We start from the raw sequence: 19,161 nt of genomic DNA, 5'->3' as shown, positions 1-19,161 counted from the left end.
CCGCGAACGCAGTCAAGTTAGAAAAGAAAAAGGACGTGTGATTAGGGGGCAAATCGAATATGATGGTGTGGACTCTGATGAGAAAAAGGTCCTGCTTCAGAATAAGCTGGATATGGTCAAGTCCTATCTTGGTGATGGAAAAGTATCTCGTTCAAGCAATTACCAAGCGCTAGAGACAATCTTCAACTAATAACCTACCTAGTCCTACTGGAGATGGAGAAAATGAGATACAAACAGGGATTACCCCAACTCCAGTTTATCAGCACTGTGCCAAAGAAGACACCAATGAGGATATATTTCTTACAACAATGTCGGCTCTGAAAAACCTAACTGGCCACATCCAAGAGCATTCCCAAAAGTGTCCTTCAAAGCTTGAATTGACTCAAACGGAAAGAAAAGGACATGTTGCAATGTGCCAGCTAAAGTTGCAAAGATGTGACAGGACATAAGTTTAATTGGAATTCGTCTCCCTACATTGGAAGTACTATCACCCCAAGATTTCTTGTGAACTATCGAGTAGGACATGGATACTTTTCTTCAGGAATGCTTCATGCAAATTATGTAAAATTTGGTGGAGCTGCAAATGTTGGTGTAATGAGGGATTTCTACCTCAATTCTATGATGGATATGTATGCCCAAGAAGTAGGAAAATTAGCTGAACTTTCTTGCAAAGCTGCAGTTGAGGAGGAAAGGGGTGATGGGGAAACAGTTGACATCTTATCAGATGCACGTCATGGGTGGAGGAAAAATTCAGTTTTCACCGATGTTGTGTTTCTTGGCCATGGGACTCACAAATGCATAAGGCTAGAGTTGGTGACCAAAATGGAGGATAAATTATGGGCGGTTATTTCCGCATAAATAGAGGTTGTCTCAAATAGACATTTTATGTCGTGTTATGACTCGAATAGACGTTTGGTGGCGCTTTTCAAATAGATATACACTCAAATAGACGTTTGGTGGCGCTCGTATCTCAAATAAACATATATTGTCGTGTTTTCTGATTTGTGTGTATAACTCAAATAGACGTTTGGTGGCGCTTTTCAAATAGACATACACTCAAATAGACGTTTGGTGGCGCTCGTATCTCAAATAAACATATTGTCGTGTTTTCTGATTTTTGTGTATAACTCAAATAGACGTTTGGTGGCGCTTTTCAAATAGACATACACTCAAATAGACGTTTGGTGGCGCTTTATTTGAGATACGAGCGCCACCAAACGTCTATTTGAGTGTATGTCTATTTGAGATACGACACAATATGTTTATTTCAGGTACGTCTCCGTTAAAACGAGCGCCACCAAACGTCTATTCGAGTCATAACACGACATAAAATGTCTATTTGAGACAACCTCTATTTATGCGGAAATAACCGCCCATAATAAATGTTCCCAAAGGCATGAAATGGTTGGAGTCAAAAAGTTCTATAAATGGGCAGATGAGAACAATGTAAAGATAAACATTCAAGGGCATGATAGGAATACGTCGATTAACAAATTTCTTCGTGAAAAGAGACCAGAGGTCCACAATACAAATGACACTTGGCATGTTTCAAAAGAGGTGGGCAAAGCTATGACCAAAATATCCAAGGGTGCCAAATATAAACACGGAAAGACATGGCATGAGGAACTGTCAGATAAAGGTGCTTCGGTGAAAACTCATTTTTATTGGGCAATGAAAACGTGTGGGGAGTCCGAAGTGAAATTGTTGGCATCATTAGATACAATTGTCGACCATTACTGTGGCATTCATACGAATTGCAGCAGTGAATCCCGATGCAAAAAGGACCCACAATATATTCCATCAAAGATAGTACTTAAAGGTGATATAGCGAAACAGATGCTGACGAATATGATAAAATCAACCCCTATTTATAAGAATCCAAAGGATTATATACTCTGCCGTGATACCCATTATGTTGAAAGTTTCAACAATGCAATGCTACAATATCATGACAAACGAATTTCATATGGACACATAAACTATAGACTAAGGTCAGATTTGTCAGTGTTAGACTGGAATGAACATGTGGATAGGAAATTCACTTCGGTGAGATTGGTTGAGGATGCTGCCAACCCAAGACGAAAGTCAGGATTCAAAGTTCTGTGCAGGAAATCTTACAACTTCAAACAGGATATCTGGGATTCTTGTATGGAGCGACTCTACCTATAGAAAATGGTACGTCCCAATTTTTCTTCTAAGCGAGTGCTCTGTTTTTAGGTCACCTGGTGGAACTGATTATCTTCCTCTTCGAGCCCAGGGCTCGGGATGAGATGCAAAAACCTTGGTGGTCAAGATGTATCAACACATGCCAATACAACCTTATGGCCGTATAGTCATTTCAAATAAATATGAAATCTGAAATGCTAAAATCTTGGTGGTCAATTCATGTATCGTCACAAACCAATACAACCGTGTGGCCTCAGAGATTATGATGGTTATTATTATTGCTGACATTCTACAATCTGCAGCGCAATGTGTGAATTACAAAGTATTCCTAAAGCGCAACATGCTCCATTTAGATTAAACATGAGCAGAGGCCCAACGCCAAAGTCATCATGGCCAATGTCAATATCATGTGAGACCACACCCTAAGTAATGTGATAAGGCCTTTATTATCTTTAATGCACCAGTTTTTTCCAAACCAGAAGACAACCAGCATTGCGGGTGGCAGGCATGAGAAAGTGTTCCTCCATCATAAAGCATTATGCTGTTAGGTAACAATTAGTAAGTCCAGGCCTACTGTCTCTCTGGCAAATGTTTATGAAAATAGTATCTGGGTCATGTGAGCTCTGTTGATGGGCTATCGAGATTATCTTTATTACTCCTGATTGATCTGTCACCCAAGCTGGGATACCATGCCGCTTAGCGGGTGAATATTTTTACAGTAATTGAATCACCGCTATCATCAAGGCAGCATTATGTAATAATGAAGCTAACTTCAGCCCTACAGTGTGGGAAAGTGGACAACCGCTGTTTCTCATCGATGGCAGCCAAGACAGCCTCCAGTATTAAATAGACCATGAAGGCTTCTCAAATATCTGGACAGAAGAGACTCACTGTCTCATGTTTGTCACTTAGCAGTTCAGCAATATCAGCATACTATACTGCGTGAAATAACCTGAAGAGTGATAGCTTAGATTTGTTATTTATAACAGTGTGAAATCAGGGAAACAGGACTATTCAAAATACAGTCCACTGCTTATTAAACCGATGTCAAAAGTGCTAAAGGTGGACAATGTTCAAAGACAGTACAATAAGTTTTCAAAGGCTTCTCATGGCGTATAGTGCTATATTATAATCTGCATACATGAGCAGCTGATAGTAAGGCCACTACGATATTTCAAGTAATGTCATAGTTAAAAAAGCCACCGAAGTAGGCAAAGGGTACTCAATGGCGACAGGAGCAATACAACCATTAAATGACGAGTGTTCTCAAAAAAGGGCAATTAAAAGCACCAAGCTGTCACCTGCCAATGGGAGTCAAAAGGTGCACCCAGAGCCATGTAAGAGGAGGTGTAAACCTTGTGCACTTACGAACATGTACAAGCTAAAGCTGTTGACCATCCCGGTGGCCTTCAATGATGGCAACCAATTCCAATCATGGGCAAGTACGAAATATCTATTGCATATGCTAACATTATCGTAGCCAAGGTGCTCCCAAACATGGGAACCAACGTATCTAGACCCTAAACCGGGTCTATATCAGGCAGATGATTGAATCCATCATTTCCATTTAGGTAGCTTATGCCTGAAGTGTCTGAATATGACTTTAAAAGTCATTTCATCGACCTATAGGATAGCCAATGCAGCTAACCCATATACCCTACGTTGAAGGAGAGGAAGCAGAGCAAGCAGGTAATAGTGTAAACAGTAAAGTATAATGTGAAGAAGGGATCCTCAAATGGTAAACTAGTGAGTATCATAACTTATTGGCAATCTGATAAAAGCAATAACCCCATTGGGAGCGGATTGCCCTAAAATGGCAGAATAAGCAAAATCCATAATTTACCTAGTAATAGTATCATGAGTTTACCCAAAATGTCGAGAAAACAGCATTGTCATGATGGCCTTCTGTCAAACACATTTTCAAAACGTGCAGACCTGCTACCCAGAGCAGGATTCCCATATTGATTCAGGAGGTGAAAGCAGTCAAGATTTCACCTTCGCCATCCATGGCCAACTACCCAAATCAGGATGTCGCAGCACGCGTAGTATTACGCCGTAGGCGTGAGTAGCAATGCCAAAGCTGTCTCTCGCTACCAAGATTGGGTCCAAGCCCACTACATGTGTGCATAAACAAACATGTGTAAACATAAAGTAACTGTCGTCCTGATTAGCAGAAACAGCTTGGGTAGGCCTAAGCTAGCCATCTCAATTGGTACTGAAACAAACAGTCAGGTCAAAGCCGGTGTAGTGGGACTGAGCCCGAAAAGTGGGCAAAGCCCTGATTTGAAAGGTCTAAGCCATGTATATAATTATTGCACATCAGCACAATGACCAAAGGCGGGTTTGGCCCAAATGTGGTGCGACTGAGCCCCGTTTTTTTGGATCTGAGCTCTATATGAAATGTGTCCGAGCACAAAATGTGGGGGAATTCCCCATAGACCTCATCGCAAAAAACGATATCATCAGGTCAGAGTCGGAAAGACTCCATATCATGATGTAGCGTGGCAAACAGAAGGCCGGTTGCATATTCAAGAAGAAGTGCAACAACACCACTCAAATTCCTCATCAGAAAACTGAGAGGGAAAGGACAATCATCCACAAGAAATATATCCAAGTACGAAAAACCATGAGAATATCCAAAATGTCATCACAGTAAATCTAAGAACACAGTGGGAATAATCACACAAATCGAGAAAACTAGAGTATCCAATACACATACAAAGTGCACAAGGCACAGGTAAACCCAACCACGTCCATCCAGCAGGCTGGGTAGGTTCATTATGGTTAGTTAGCGTCCGCTATCTCACTGGATTACGTTATGACCATGATTGATGGGTGAGATAGCACGTTCTTTGAAAATCTCTCGGCAATTTTATGCTTGCCATTTACGTGTACGTGTAAACCTGTACATGAGGCCTGGCCCTATGCCATGTATCATTGTATGTTTAACACTATAAAATTTAGATTGGAGACTATATGGACTGAAATGGAAATATACTTTTTCCTGCTAAATGTAACCCTATGTGAGTGTTTCCCGTGTGTGAGTGTTTCCCCTCATTGTTTGGGAACGCTCAAAAATAGATTGACAAGTTTTTCTGTGTATCCCCCCTATTGAAAAGTCGTGGTCTCTCTAGCTGCCTATTGTTTGGAAACACTGACACATGGGGAACAACCACAGATGTTACACCGGTATACGAGATGCGACAAGGCAGGATTACTGCACAGGCGCATTGAATATCTATAGGCCTAGGCCTATTTTATATATCGCACCCTAGGAATCGGGGGGGGGGGGGGGGTTCTGGGCCTTTCTCGTATATTATTGGCAGGGTATTGTTTATTTACAAGCGAAACAGTGTGGTAACGATTATCTCTTTTAAAATACTCTAGTTTCTCACTTTGAACGTTCAGCCAGATCTTTTCTTTAATCTTAGTGCAAATTTCTGGGCCCGTAATGGGGGAAATTTTAGGCCTTCTATTCAAGCCACTATTGCCATTGATGATGCTGGTCAATCAATCAAGAAACTTACTTCCGTCGTGACCCGTCAAAAATGAACACATACACTGGCTTATTGCAGTGGACGGTGGGCGTGCGAAACCCGAGTATATGGTGGCCTTTAGAAAGGCCATTGTAAATGCAGGATTACTGCACAGGCGCACTTAATATCAATAGGCCTAATTTATGGGAGGGTATTGGCCCTTTCTCATATATTGGTAGGGTATTAGTTATTTACAAGCGAAAATAATGGTAACGATTATCTCTTTTAAAATATATTGTGGCCTTTAGAAAGGCCGTTGTTAAGTTGTAGAATGCACAAAAGTGTTTACTTCTTAGCGCTTCCAGACTTCTTGGGGAGAAGGACAGCCTGGATGTTTGGCAACACACCACCTTGGGCGATGGTGACACCGGAGAGAAGCTTGTTCAACCCTTCGTCATTACGGATGGCGAGCTGGAGATGTCCAGGAATGATCCTAGATTTTTTATTGTCACAGGCTGCATTGCCTGCCAACTCGAGGACCTCGGCTGCCAAATATTCCATGACGGCTGCAAGATATAGTGGCGCTCCAGCTCCGATACGCTGGGCATAGTTTCCCTTCCTCAACAGAGGGCGGATACGACCAACTGGGAACTGAAGTCCGGCCCTTGAACTCCTGCTCTTTACCTTTCCCTATGTCTTTCCTCCCTTACCTCGTCCAGACATGATGATAGTTTAGAATGTTGCTCGGCAGAAACAAATACAATAATGCCAAAACTAGCTTTCAAAGTATTTATATTCGGAAAAGGCTCCTGATGGCCATTTAGTGTAGTTTCAAGCGTTGCGGAATTGGTGAGTTCCAAGGTGCCAGGCACTATACACAAGAGAGGTAGCGTAGTGGAGTACAATGGTCCGCAAATTTATATGCAAATTTACTGACGCGGAAAAATCTACATCAGGATCCGCCACCGCCATATAAATTGGAAAAATTTCAACACGCCGCATTTTTCGTCACTGATTCATCATGGCACCAAAAGTATCGAGCAAGGGAAGCAAGAAGACAGCCTCTAAGGCCAAGGCCCAGCGATCTGGGGACAAGAAGCGAAGGAGGAGGAGGAAAGAGAGCTACAGCATCTACATCTACAAAGTGCTAAAGCAAGTCCACCCCGACACCGGTATCTCGAGCAAGGCGATGTCGATCATGAACAGTTTCGTGAATGATATCTTTGAGAGAATTGCAGCCGAGGCATCCCGCCTGACTCACTACAACAAGAAGTCGACCATCACGATTCGGGAAATCCAGACAGCTGTCCGTCTTCTGTTGCCAGGAGAGCTCGCTAAGCACGCTGTCAGCGAGGGTACCAAGGCCGTCACCAAGTACACCAGCTCCAAGTAAGCTGCCGAAACCCAGTGTTTTGCAAACCAACCCAACCGTCCTTCTCAGGACGCCAAAATATTTAAAAAGAGATCAATCGTTTACACTGTGAATGCTTGTATATGCAGTCTTGGTTTTTTCCGAAAGCGTGCTCATGTCCGGTAGTATCATAGATTAACGCAAATAAAAAACAATTCTGAAATGGCGCCAAGCCCGGGCTATGACGTATAGTTGCGCAGTTGTATTCTGCGCATGGAATTGGCCAAGAAACCAGACTATATTTCAGCATACCCACTGTGACCAGTCTAAAGATGGAAGATTGATTTTGCAACACGGTAACCAATTTTCTGCCAAAAAGAAGTCAAGTAGGCGATATTATCACTAGTTCCTTTCAGTAGGTAGTCATAAGGTCTTAGGGACTACTATCAGAAATTAGTTTTTGAAAATTTGGCCACAATTCTGTGAAAACGATATTAGAAGTGCACGCTCTGTTCGCGAATTATTTTGAAATGGAGAATTCCCACAGTATGTGCAGTGAATCGGCATGATTCTGTTTGCATTTTAGTTTTTAGTACTACGATTCTTACATGAGTAAAAAGTAGCCATTCCAAGCAACACAATAATGTTACTCCCATAAAAATTGATTCAAAATTGACGGAGCTACGGCATTCTGTTCGGCAATTGGCAGCGCTGATAAAAATTGCATGCTAATGCACGCCAAATGGCACACTTTAAAGGTTCGGAGAGCGCGATCGCTACTGGGAACCTTTTGGTCGCTCGTGGGACCCGCTTTGATGATCGCCGCCCAGACCCTCACGTGACCAATTCTCCATTTAAGATGCTGCTACTGCGCATGCGTTATCTATGTGTGGAGCATGGTCAGGTGGTGCATCAACATGACGGCAATCTTATTTGAATATTCTATTAATAGATAAATTTAACCCTTTCGTGGTATTTACGCGCTCAACTTGTCCAGGGTGAGATCGGGTGAGATAGATCGGGTTGCGCGACTGGGTCTTCGTCAGTGGGCGGGGGGCGCCGGGATCTGTGGTTTCTTGTGATCTTGAGCTGTTATTATTATGAACTACATGTAGACTACTATCTTCACTGTACTGCTGACATCAGGTTACTAGTATTATCGTGCTTGCCCTCTTGTAGTAGGCCTATGGACTTTTCATTTAAGCACTAAAATTATTGAATTTTTCTCTGAAATAAGTTCCCAATTGATAAATAAAATTTGAACATGTTATATGCACTGGCATTGGAGGAAGTTATTACTGCAAGCACTCAGCACTGGCTCACTGGCTGGCTGCCGGTCCCCATCCCGAGAAAAGGTAGAGATTTCCGATTCCAAGATTAGATAGACAAAGTATGGAGAGATGGCGACACCATCTGCTGTATAAAGTTGGGCGTCCACTACCATGTGGGGTGTCATCATCATCATCATCATAACTTGAGGCAGTACTCATCTGATATGGGCCTCGGGCATTCTGCTGTGTATCAAATGTATCCACGATTACTGCCAATTATCTATCAAGACTATCCAGATAACCAAGTTGATCGCTGCTGGGGACCCTTAGTGTGTCTCCTTAAGAATAGCAGTGATTACTGCCAATTATCTATCAAGACTACTCCGATAACCAAGTTGATCGCTGCTGGGGACCCTTATTGTGTCTTCCCACATATAAGAGTGATTATTGCCATTAATCAATCCCTATTGCTCCGTTAATAAAATGTGATCGCTGCTGGGGACCGTCAGCATGTCTCCTCTCTCATAATAGTTTTTATTGGCATGATTCAATCACTACTGCTCAGATAACCAAGTTGATCGCTGCTGGGGCCCCTCAGTGCGTCTCCTCTATGACAACAGCAATTATTACCAATTCTCTATCAAGACTATTCAGATAACCAATTTGATCGCTGCTGGGGACCCTCAGTGTGTCTCCTCTCTCATAACAGTTGTATTGCCATGAATAAATCACTACTGCTCAGATAACCAACTTGATCGCTGCTGGGGCCTCTCAGTGTGTCTCCTTAAGGATAACAGTGATTACTGCCAATTCTCTATCAAGACTATTCAGATAACCAAGTTGATCGCTGCTGGGTACCCTCAGCGTGTCTCCTCTCTCATAACAGTTTTTTTGCCATGAATAAATCACTACTGCTCAGATAACCAAGTTGATCGCTGCTGGGGCCTCTCAGTGTGTCTCCCTAAGGATAACAGTGATTACTGCCAATTATCTATCAAGACTATTCAGATAACCAAGTTGATCGCTGCTGGGGACCCTCAGTGTTTCTCCTTAAGGATAACAGTGATTACTGCCAATTATCTATCAAGACTATGCAGATAACCAAGTTAATCGCTGCTGGGGACCCTCATTGTGTCTCCTGAAGGATAACAGTGATTACTGCCAATTATCTATCAAGACTATTCAGATAACCAAGTTGATCGCTGCTGGGGACCCTCAGTGTGTCTCCTTAAGGATAACAACGATTACTGCCAATTATCTATCAAGACTATCCAGATAACCAAGTTGATCGCTGCTGGGGACCCTCAGTGTGTCTCCTTAAGGATAGCTGTGATTACTGCCAATTATCTATCAAGACTACTCCGATAACCAAGTTGATCGCTGCTGGGGACTCTTATTGTGTCTTCCCACAGATAAGAGTGATTATTGCCATTAATCAATCCCTATTGCTCCGTTAATAAAATGTGATCGCTGCTGGGGACCGTCAGCATGTCTCCTCTCTCATAACAGTTTTTATTGGCATGATTCAATCACTACTGCTCAGATAACCAAGTTGATCGCTGCTGGGGCCCCTCAGTGCGTCTCCTCTATGACAACAGCAATTATTACCAATTCTCTATCAAGACTATTCAGATAACCAATTTGATCGCTGCTGGGGACCCTCAGTGTTTCTCCTTAAGGATAACAGTGATTACTGCCAAATATCTATCAAGACTATCCAGATAACCAAGTTGATCGCTGCTGGGGACCCTCAGTGTGTCTCCTTAAGGATAACAGTGATTACTGTCAATTATCTATCAAGACTATTCAGATAACCAAGTTGATCGCTGCTGGGGACCCTCAATATTTCTCCTTAAGGATAACAGTGATTACTGCCAAATATCTATCAAGACTATTCAGATAACCAAGTTGGTCGCTGCTGGGGACCCTCAGTGTGTCTCCTTAAGGATAGCAGTGATTACTGCCAATTATTTATCAAGACTATCCAGATAACCAAGTTGATCGCTGTTGGGCCCCTCAGTGTGTCTCCTTAAGGATAACAGTGATTGCTTTCAGAGCCGTAGAAGATCTGCCACTCGTACGGTTTTCTTATTGGAACCATCAGCGTGTATCCGCTAAGATAGCAGTGATTACCGGTACAGTGAAATACGTCATCCGAACAGCAAAGACGAAGCAAAAACTCTAGGTACTGTCAAATGTGAAAAAAATGTATTGTACAAGAAAAGTTACATAATTAATAGCACAGTACAAGAAACTTTACATACACGGACATGTAATATGCGTAAAGTACCGACATGATGTATCTGTAGTCGTTACAATCAACTCAACCAGCTTTGAGAAATGCGGGGGGGGGGGGAGCCCATAATTCTTTATAAACCCTCAAAGAAGCCTTGGCAAACCCATACCATAGATAAAAATCCTCTGGTTGTGACATTGTCCTCAACCCTTTACCCCTCACCTGCAGTGCCATCTGTACGAAAGATGATGAACTAACTAAGTATTTACTTGCAGTTGCACAGCTATCACAAAAGTACAGGCAGTACATCATTATACAGTGTACATAGTTACATGAATATTACAAGATAAACGACATAATCAACCAATCCTAGGCCTATACGCTTCGGATAACAAAGTTGATCTCAACATTTTTCCTCGAACTTATTAATGAACAGTGATTGTTGCCAATAATCAATCAATAGTAACAAGGTTGATCACTATTAGTATTAGGCCTAAATATGACCTGTAAAATCACATTAATATATAATTTGCCGGGATAAATCACATTAAAATATAATTTGCCGGGATAAAATTTGCTAAATAGTAAAATCACGACATGGGTATTGATCTTATTAGGGCTTACAGTGTGATGCCTATGTCTGTAGATTTAACAGTTTTGAGCGGACAAAAACATATTCATTATATGATATTAGTATCCACAATTACGGCCATCACAAACGCTTATCATTTATCGTATAAATCTATACTCAAATATAACTATAGCCCCCATATTCCCTGGTCCTCCCCCACTGCTTTTCGGTCAACGGCCATGATACCATCATCCTAACTATAACCCCCACCCCACCCTGGATATAGACCTCCACGGCGCCTTCCCCCATACTATGATATTAGTATCCATCAACCACGGATCACACACGCTTATCATTTATCGTACAAGTTTATACTCAAATACACAGGGAAAGCATTAAATATGCAGGTCGACCGCCGCCTGGAACAACGCCGTCGCCATCTATTAACACGCGGGTCACGTGAGGGTCTGGGCGGCGATCATCAAAGTGGGTCCCACGAGCGACCAAAAGGTTCCCAGTGGCGATCGCGCTCTCCGAATGCATATGTTAAAAAGCGCTAATTGGACAACGTAGGGAATCACCAGAAATGATGTCATCGCTGGTATAAATAAAAAATAGATGGGTTCCCGATCGACTCGCTAGGGATACGCAGTAGAGCACAATGTCATGAAAGCATATTCCATTTCCTACTGTGTTCATTTCATATTTCTTGTGACTCTCTTTTTAGGATTGTGAGGCATCAGTCACCCTTGCAGACCATGGCTATGCTTTACGGCCGCGTCAAACAAAGGTAGTGTTTGTTTCCTTAGCAGAAGTCCATGATCAAATGTATGTTCATTATTATCATACATATCATATTGCTTATTATTATTAGTATTATTGTCGTACAATTTATATAGGGAAAAAACTAAAGGTGCTTTAATGTTTTAAATTTAAATAAATGTAAATGGTCTGAAAGTGTTGTAAATCATTTGATTTGACCTTAATATTTTACTCACCTAAAATTATGATTCTTTTCCAGAAATTAAGGAAATCGTTTATCTATCCGTCCTTGGTACCGAATATCAGAAAACGATTCTGTGTGTGTCAGCAATTCAATGATGGTCGGTGAGTAGCAATTCAATGATGGTCGGTGAGTAGCAACAACATCACATGATCATTGAAACAAAAAAAATTGCCTCTCATGGCAAAATTACTATCTATTGAAGGTTTTCACTTGGTCTTATGCTTGACCTTTTAAAAACTTGTAATTACCAACAGCTGAATTTTGTCCTGCCTGTGTTGAGGTCTTTAGAAGTGTGGGTAAATTTGTCATGGCTGTTAGAACCCCTTGTTAAGTCCACGATCAAATTGATAACATTGATGTATTGTTCACCATTGTTTTATTTATGGATTCTGTCCTGTGCTCATCCTGATCAAAATTTGCTTTCCTGTACAACAATCTGTCCTCACTTTCACTACAGGCTGTACTGGCAGTGCGATGGATGTGATCAACATTTTCATCCTGGATGCGCCGGTTTGTTACCATGGAAGGAACCAGACAATTTCTACTGTCCCAGCTGCAAGGTGAACTTCAGTTTTAGAGTAAAATGACACAAAGGCCAAAAATGGCCCCATGCAGTCATTTTACAAAATGATATTTGCGACTGAAAGGCAGCCAAGCAAACCGACTCTCCTCATAGTGCTTAGAATACTTTAAACTATATAAAGGAATTCCATTGGCCAAAACGAATAATAACAACTCGAAATAAACTTTAACAACTACTAACAACATGCATTTCATTGCAAAATGTTCGTCACATTCAGATCGAATTAAGATGCAAAACAAATACTGTTTTTTTAACCTACCTATCGAATTGGAAAAAGAGTGCTGAAATGGCCCATTTCTCATATAACTAATGTGTCTTTCTTTAACTGATACTTACAGAACATAAATAGTTGCCTACCAGATGAGATGCTAGTGGAAATACTTGTCTTCGCGTGTTGTGATTGGACGGAGAGAGGGCCATACAAAGAGCAGAGCCATATGACATGTGTCTGTGCATGTGTTTGTAAGAAGTGGCACAACATTTTGAGCACGAAATTGTTCAAAATAAAGATCTACAAGAACTTCTTAACAGGTATGTTGAAAACATTTTTTACCTCTTTCCTTTCATAAACCCGTACAGAACCATAATCAACCTGCAGTCAGCCCAGCATAAAAGCCAGCTTTACCCTCCTGCACCGTGGGTTAATCCCATATTAAAATACATTGGAAAACCTAAGGGAATATTATTATGCTCCCCGTTTTGGCTTAATGTAGTTTGATCATCAGTCGGCTAACTTTCTTTGGGTTCAATTATACTTCAAGTTGATTGTGCTGTGGCCCTGCAACTGCAGATTATCTATGGAGACTTGATAATTACTGCCGTGTGTATCTGAATGAAAGGTAAAGTGAATATTGTAATTACTTATCACTTTTTGTAATGATTTTTCAGAGCACTTGGGTGTCGATGCGCAGGCCTTGAAAAACAAGGTAAGTTTTCATCGCCTCGTCGATTATTTTGACATGAGCCCATAGTTAAGTCTCAAGCCCAGTTGGGAAAAACTACATGTACAACTTCCTTGCAACTCTAATGGAGATTTTGAGAAATTCATGCATATCAAAGTCCCACGCCAAGATATTACGGCCGAATAAAAATGTTACCGCATGGCTCACCCCTCATCCCATAAAAGCCAAAGGGGTATTGTTGAGGCATTCGCCATCTGAGGGTCTGTCCGTCTGTCCTGTGATCTCGTTTCCGGAGCTAGTCACTGTAACCATACTCTCTTAGAAAGAGTGAGATTTTCACTCTGGACTTCGAGTGAAACGTCTTTAACTCTATAAGAGTGAGAAATTAGGCCCATCCACTCGCCCGGACGGAAGTTATTTTCACTCTTGAAAGAGTGCCCTGGCAACTCATTGTTTTCATGTGCGATATCACTCTTTACAGAGTGAGCCGGGGCGCCATAGTTAATCTCCGCGCAATTAGCAGATTAGAATTCCCGCGCCCGCCAAATCGCCTTTGTTCTAGGAGCATATAACAGCGTCTTGGGAGTTGCGCTATGCCATTTCCGTACCCGATCGGATGCTCGTGCGCGAAGTTCTTCTTGGATCTCTGCAGTTCTTTCAAAAAATCTCCGATTATGTCAAACCCGTCTCTAAAGGAGTGGCTCGATGAAAACGTTGGGGACCTGTCTGAAGTTGTTTTCGAACCATTGAAAGGTAATTCACTCGATTTTATCTCGTATTTCGATATTTTTGATCAAAGTATAATAATCTGTGACGGAGTCATGTGTGATGCTGGCACACTGCACAGCGTGTGTGCGTGTGTGTTTGCACTGTACTGCTGTACTTCGTACATGTATTATAATTGTATTGTAGGCCTGTATGGCAACTTTTTGATAAATCTAAATGATGTTGCAGATGTCCGTGCAGATTCATGCTGGCCTTTTAATAGGTGAGCTTTAGGCCCCTTATGGATATAGTAGGCCTACTGTCAATGGCCTACTATGCTTGCTTGCAATATATCTTATTAATTATGTCTGGTGGTCTGATGCATGGTCGTTCATCTTAAATTTTGGATTCTGTTGTAACTTTTTTTCAGGAGTGCAGGCAGATCCTAACAGTAACGTGATGAAGGGTGGTGTGATCTAGTCAATCTGCCATTTAATACACAACTGAACTAATTTTCATTTCCACTTCCAGCCAGGTGACATATGATGATCAAGGCTTTTCCTTTCACTTTCAGTTTGTGACAAAATTATGATGATCCTTTTAGTTTTATCAAGTCAAATATTTGAAGGAATATACTGACTGCATTCTTCTGTAATTCAAGTGCACATGACTTGTAAAAAAGCTGTCAAAAGAATTAATTAAGTACATCTGATTTTAAAAAATGGATTGAAAATTGAACAACTATTAGCCTACATGCCATGCAATTTCTGTCACATCTGACCAATGTCAGAAAGAACAGAAGGTTTTTTAGCCCACTCATGAAAAGGCCGCTGTTGATATTGTTGTTGCCATCCTTGCTGACCTTTAAGATATATCGCTTGGCCTATAGTTGAGATAGATTTAGAATAGAATTGTGACAGACCTAACAAGTTACAGCCATCAAGTGATGACATGATTTGAATTTCAACAATTTAAGTGTTTTTATTTGGAACTTCAGACCTTTCAGTCAATTTATGTCTTGAGTATTATTGTCGTCATTCTTGTCGGCCTCTAAAGACTAAGATAGAGCTTGTCTTGGTCTATGAGGTAGATTTAGAATTGTGACAGGCTTATCAAGTAAGACAAATAATTGATTGAAAAAAATTGGTGTTTTTACCTTTGAACTGAAGACATTCAGTCAATTTATGTCTTGATATTATTGTCGCCATTCTTGTCGGCCTCTAAGATAGAGCTTGTCTTGGTCTATGAGGTAGATTTAGAATTGTGACAGGCCTATCAAGTATTGAGTAATGACAAATAATTGAATTAAATAAATTGGTGTTTTTACTTTGGAACTAAAGACATTTAGTCAATTTATGTCTTGATATTATTGTCGCCATTCTTGTCGGCCTCTAAGATAGAGCTTGTCTTGGTCTATGAGGTAGATTTAGAATTGTGACAGGCCTATCAAGTATTGAGTAATGACAAATAATTGAATTAAATAAATTGGTGTTTTTACTTTGGAACTAAAGACATTTAGTCAATTTATGTCTTGATATTATTGTCGCCATTCTTGTCGGCCTCTAAGATAGAGCTTGTCTTGGTCTATGAGGTAGATTTAGAATTGTGACAGGCCTATCAAGTATTGAGTAATGACAAATAATTGAATTAAATAAATTGGTGTTTTTACTTTGGAACTGAAGACATTTAGTCAATTTATGTCTTGATATTATTGTCGCCATTCTTGTCGGCCTCTAAGATAGAGCTTGTCTTGGTCTATGAGGTAGATTTAGAATTGTGACAGGCCTATCAAGTATTGAGTAATGACAAATAATTGAATTAAATAAATTGGTGTTTTTACTTTGGAACTAAAGACATTTAGTCAATTTATGTCTTGATATTATTGTCGCCATTCTTGTCGGCCTCTAAGATAGAGCTTGTCTTGGTCTATGAGGTAGATTTAGAATTGTGACAGGCCTATCAAGTATTGAGTAATGACAAATAATTGAATTAAATAAATTGGTGTTTTTACTTTGGAACTAAAGACATTTAGTCAATTTATGTCTTGATATTATTGTCGCCATTCTTGTCGGCCTCTAAGATAGAGCTTGTCTTGGTCTATGAGGTAGATTTAGAATTGTGACAGGCCTATCAAGTATTGAGTAATGACAAATAATTGAATTAAATAAATTGGTGTTTTTACTTTGGAACTGAAGACATTTAGTCAATTTATGTCTTGATATTATTGTCGCCATTCTTGTCGGCCTCTAAGATAGAGCTTGTCTTGGTCTATGAGGTAGATTTAGAATTGTGACAGGCCTATCAAGTATTGAGTAATGACAAATAATTGAATTAAATAAATTGGTGTTTTTACTTTGGAACTAAAGACATTTAGTCAATTTATGTCTTGATATTATTGTCGCCATTCTTGTCGGCCTCTAAGATAGAGCTTGTCTTGGTCTATGAGGTAGATTTAGAATTGTGACAGGCTTATCAAGTAGACAAATAATTGATTGAAAAAAATTGGTGTTTTTACCTTTGAACTGAAGACATTTAGTCAATTTATGTCTTGATATTATTGTCGCCATTCTTGTCGGCCTCTAAGATAGAGCTTGTCTTGGTCTATGAGGTAGATTTAGAATTGTGACAGGCCTATCAAGTATTGAGTAATGACAAATAATTGAATTAAATAAATTGGTGTTTTTACTTTGGAACTAAAGACATTTAGTCAATTTATGTCTTGATATTATTGTCGCCATTCTTGTCGGCCTCTAAGATAGAGCTTGTCTTGGTCTATGAGGTAGATTTAGAATTGTGACAGGCCTATCAAGTATTGAGTAATGACAAATAATTGAATTAAATAAATTGGTGTTTTTACTTTGGAACTGAAGACATTTAGTCAATTTATGTCTTGATATTATTGTCGCCATTCTTGTCGGCCTCTAAGATAGAGCTTGTCTTGGTCTATGAGGTAGATTTAGAATTGTGACAGGCCTATCAAGTATTGAGTAATGACAAATAATTGAATTAAATAAATTGGTGTTTTTACTTTGGAACTAAAGACATTTAGTCAATTTATGTCTTGATATTATTGTCGCCATTCTTGTCGGCCTCTAAAGACTAAGATAGAGCTTGTCTTGGTCTATGAGGTAGATTTAGAATTGTGACAGGCTTATCAAGTAAGACAAATAATTGATTGAAAAAAATTGGTGTTTTTACCTTTGAACTGAAGACATTTAGTCAATTTATGTCTTGATATTATTGTCGCCATTCTTGTCGGCCTCTAAGATAGAGCTTGTCTTGGTCTATGAGGTAGATTTAGAATTGTGACAGGCCTATCAAGTATTGAGTAATGACAAATAATTGAATTAAATAAATTGGTGTTTTTACTTTGGAACTGAAGACATTTAGTCAATTTATGTCTTGATATTATTGTTGCCATTCTTGTCGGCCTCTAAGATAGAGCTTGTCTTGGTCTATGAGGTAGATTTAGAATTGTGACAGGCCTATCAAGTATTGAGTAATGACAAATAATTGAATTAAATAAATTGGTGTTTTTACTTTGGAACTGAAGACATTTAGTCAATTTATGTCTTGATATTATTGTTGCCATTCTTGTCGGCCTCTAAGATAGAGCTTTTCTTGGTCTATGAGGTAGATTTAGAATTGTGACAGGCTTATCAAGCTGTGACGAGTGATGTGAATTTTAAAAAAATGCTGTTTAATTTGGGCGTCCTGAGTAGAAGACCTTAATCAATTTATGTTTGATATTAATTATTGTTGCCATTCTTCTCGGCCTTTAAGATAGAGCGTGTTTTGGTCTGTGAGTTAGATTTAGAATTGTGGCTATCAAAATTAGTTTGGTATTTGACAAATAGTCAGCTTGTCTAGGTAATTCCACTGGGATCCTTTTTTTGAGTTCGTGTCTGGTTCGTCCTGGTATCAATTTTTTGATTTTAGTTTGGCAAAACTCAGTCTTCTTGTCATTTGTGTCATAATGTCTTTGCGATTCCAATTTACTTGTTAGAGAAAGAACCTTTTCTCCTTGCGCTCTGTCAGTCAGTCATTGTCAGTGAGGTCAGTCAGTCATGAGTTCTGTGATGTCTGTATTTGTTGCAGGTTTTCACCTTTCAGTTTTGACTGTTGATCTGAAGTGAAATCCACAAAATGATTGGATCCTGAAATTGTTGTTTAATGTTATTTGTTATTTCATTTAAGAAAATGATGTCAACTTGATGGTGCTGGCGACGATGGAGGAGGCTGACCTCAAAGAAGTGGGCATCACCAGCTTTGGAGTGAGGCGTCGACTCTCCATGGCAGTTGTGAAACTAAAGGAGAGCATTGCAGGCTCCGATTGTAGTGATGAGCTGCACCTTGAGTTAGAGGTAGGTAATCGGCTTGTTTTGGTCTACCAGTAGGCCTAAAAAAGAGAGAACTGCCAGAAATGGAGGCCCTACAATGTGCAGTCACAACATGGGAACCAATAACGGCAATTTGCATGAAAAGATATACGTCTTTCTGCCACTAGCAAGCTGTGACATGTACATCCTAGTTTTCTAAATCATGCATTTTTCTGAGGAGGCCCAAGTGATCCTGACACAGTTGCTTGAAATACCTGCAGCTTGGTAGACCGAGTTTGATATCATATGTCGGAGGTCCTAAAGAGAGAAATTTTCAAGAAAATGTGGATAATAAGTAGATGCTTTATAGACATTGTCTGGGTTGTTTTATGCTCCCAAAAATATGGAAGATACATAATAAATAGGTATCACATTCTTTTTTTCAGCCGTCATTGAATGGTTCTGTGATGATTGCGTCCAGCCAAGTTCCACCATGGTCTTCTTCCACACCCAGGCAATCTTCTCAAACTACTGCATCAGGTTCCATGGCCAATAACACCAGCCGCAAAAACTGC

The 19,161-nt window shown here is 40.2% G+C and overlaps 1 protein-coding gene and 1 long non-coding RNA gene across 2 annotated transcripts; both read left to right on the top strand.

Moving 5' to 3' along the window:
* The first annotated feature begins 6,663 nt into the window (after positions 1 to 6,663).
* On the top strand, positions 6,664 to 7,035 carry LOC135489048 (histone H2B-like). Its single transcript, XM_064774139.1, has one exon. It carries the CDS (start codon positions 6,664 to 6,666, stop codon positions 7,033 to 7,035), a length of 372 nt encoding a protein of 123 aa, XP_064630209.1.
* A 4,760-nt stretch (positions 7,036 to 11,795) lies between these two features.
* LOC135489882 (uncharacterized) lies at positions 11,796 to 12,596 on the top strand. Its single transcript, XR_010447250.1, has 3 exons — positions 11,796 to 11,861; positions 12,093 to 12,178; positions 12,535 to 12,596. It is a non-coding gene; the product is annotated as an uncharacterized LOC135489882 (long non-coding RNA).
* Positions 12,597 to 19,161: the final 6,565 nt, after the last annotated feature.

This window comes from Lineus longissimus, chromosome 6, assembly GCF_910592395.1.
Source record: "Lineus longissimus chromosome 6, tnLinLong1.2, whole genome shotgun sequence".
NCBI lineage: Eukaryota > Metazoa > Nemertea > Pilidiophora > Heteronemertea > Lineidae > Lineus > Lineus longissimus.
The sequence above is the reverse complement of the archived record's forward strand: the minus strand, read 5'-3'. Positions and strand labels throughout refer to the sequence as shown.

What these genes read in the sequence shown, in the direction of transcription:
- LOC135489048 (XM_064774139.1), top strand. Translation starts at nt 6,664, where the DNA reads ATGGCACCAAAAGTATCGAGCAAGGGAAGCAAGAAGACAGCCTCTAAG.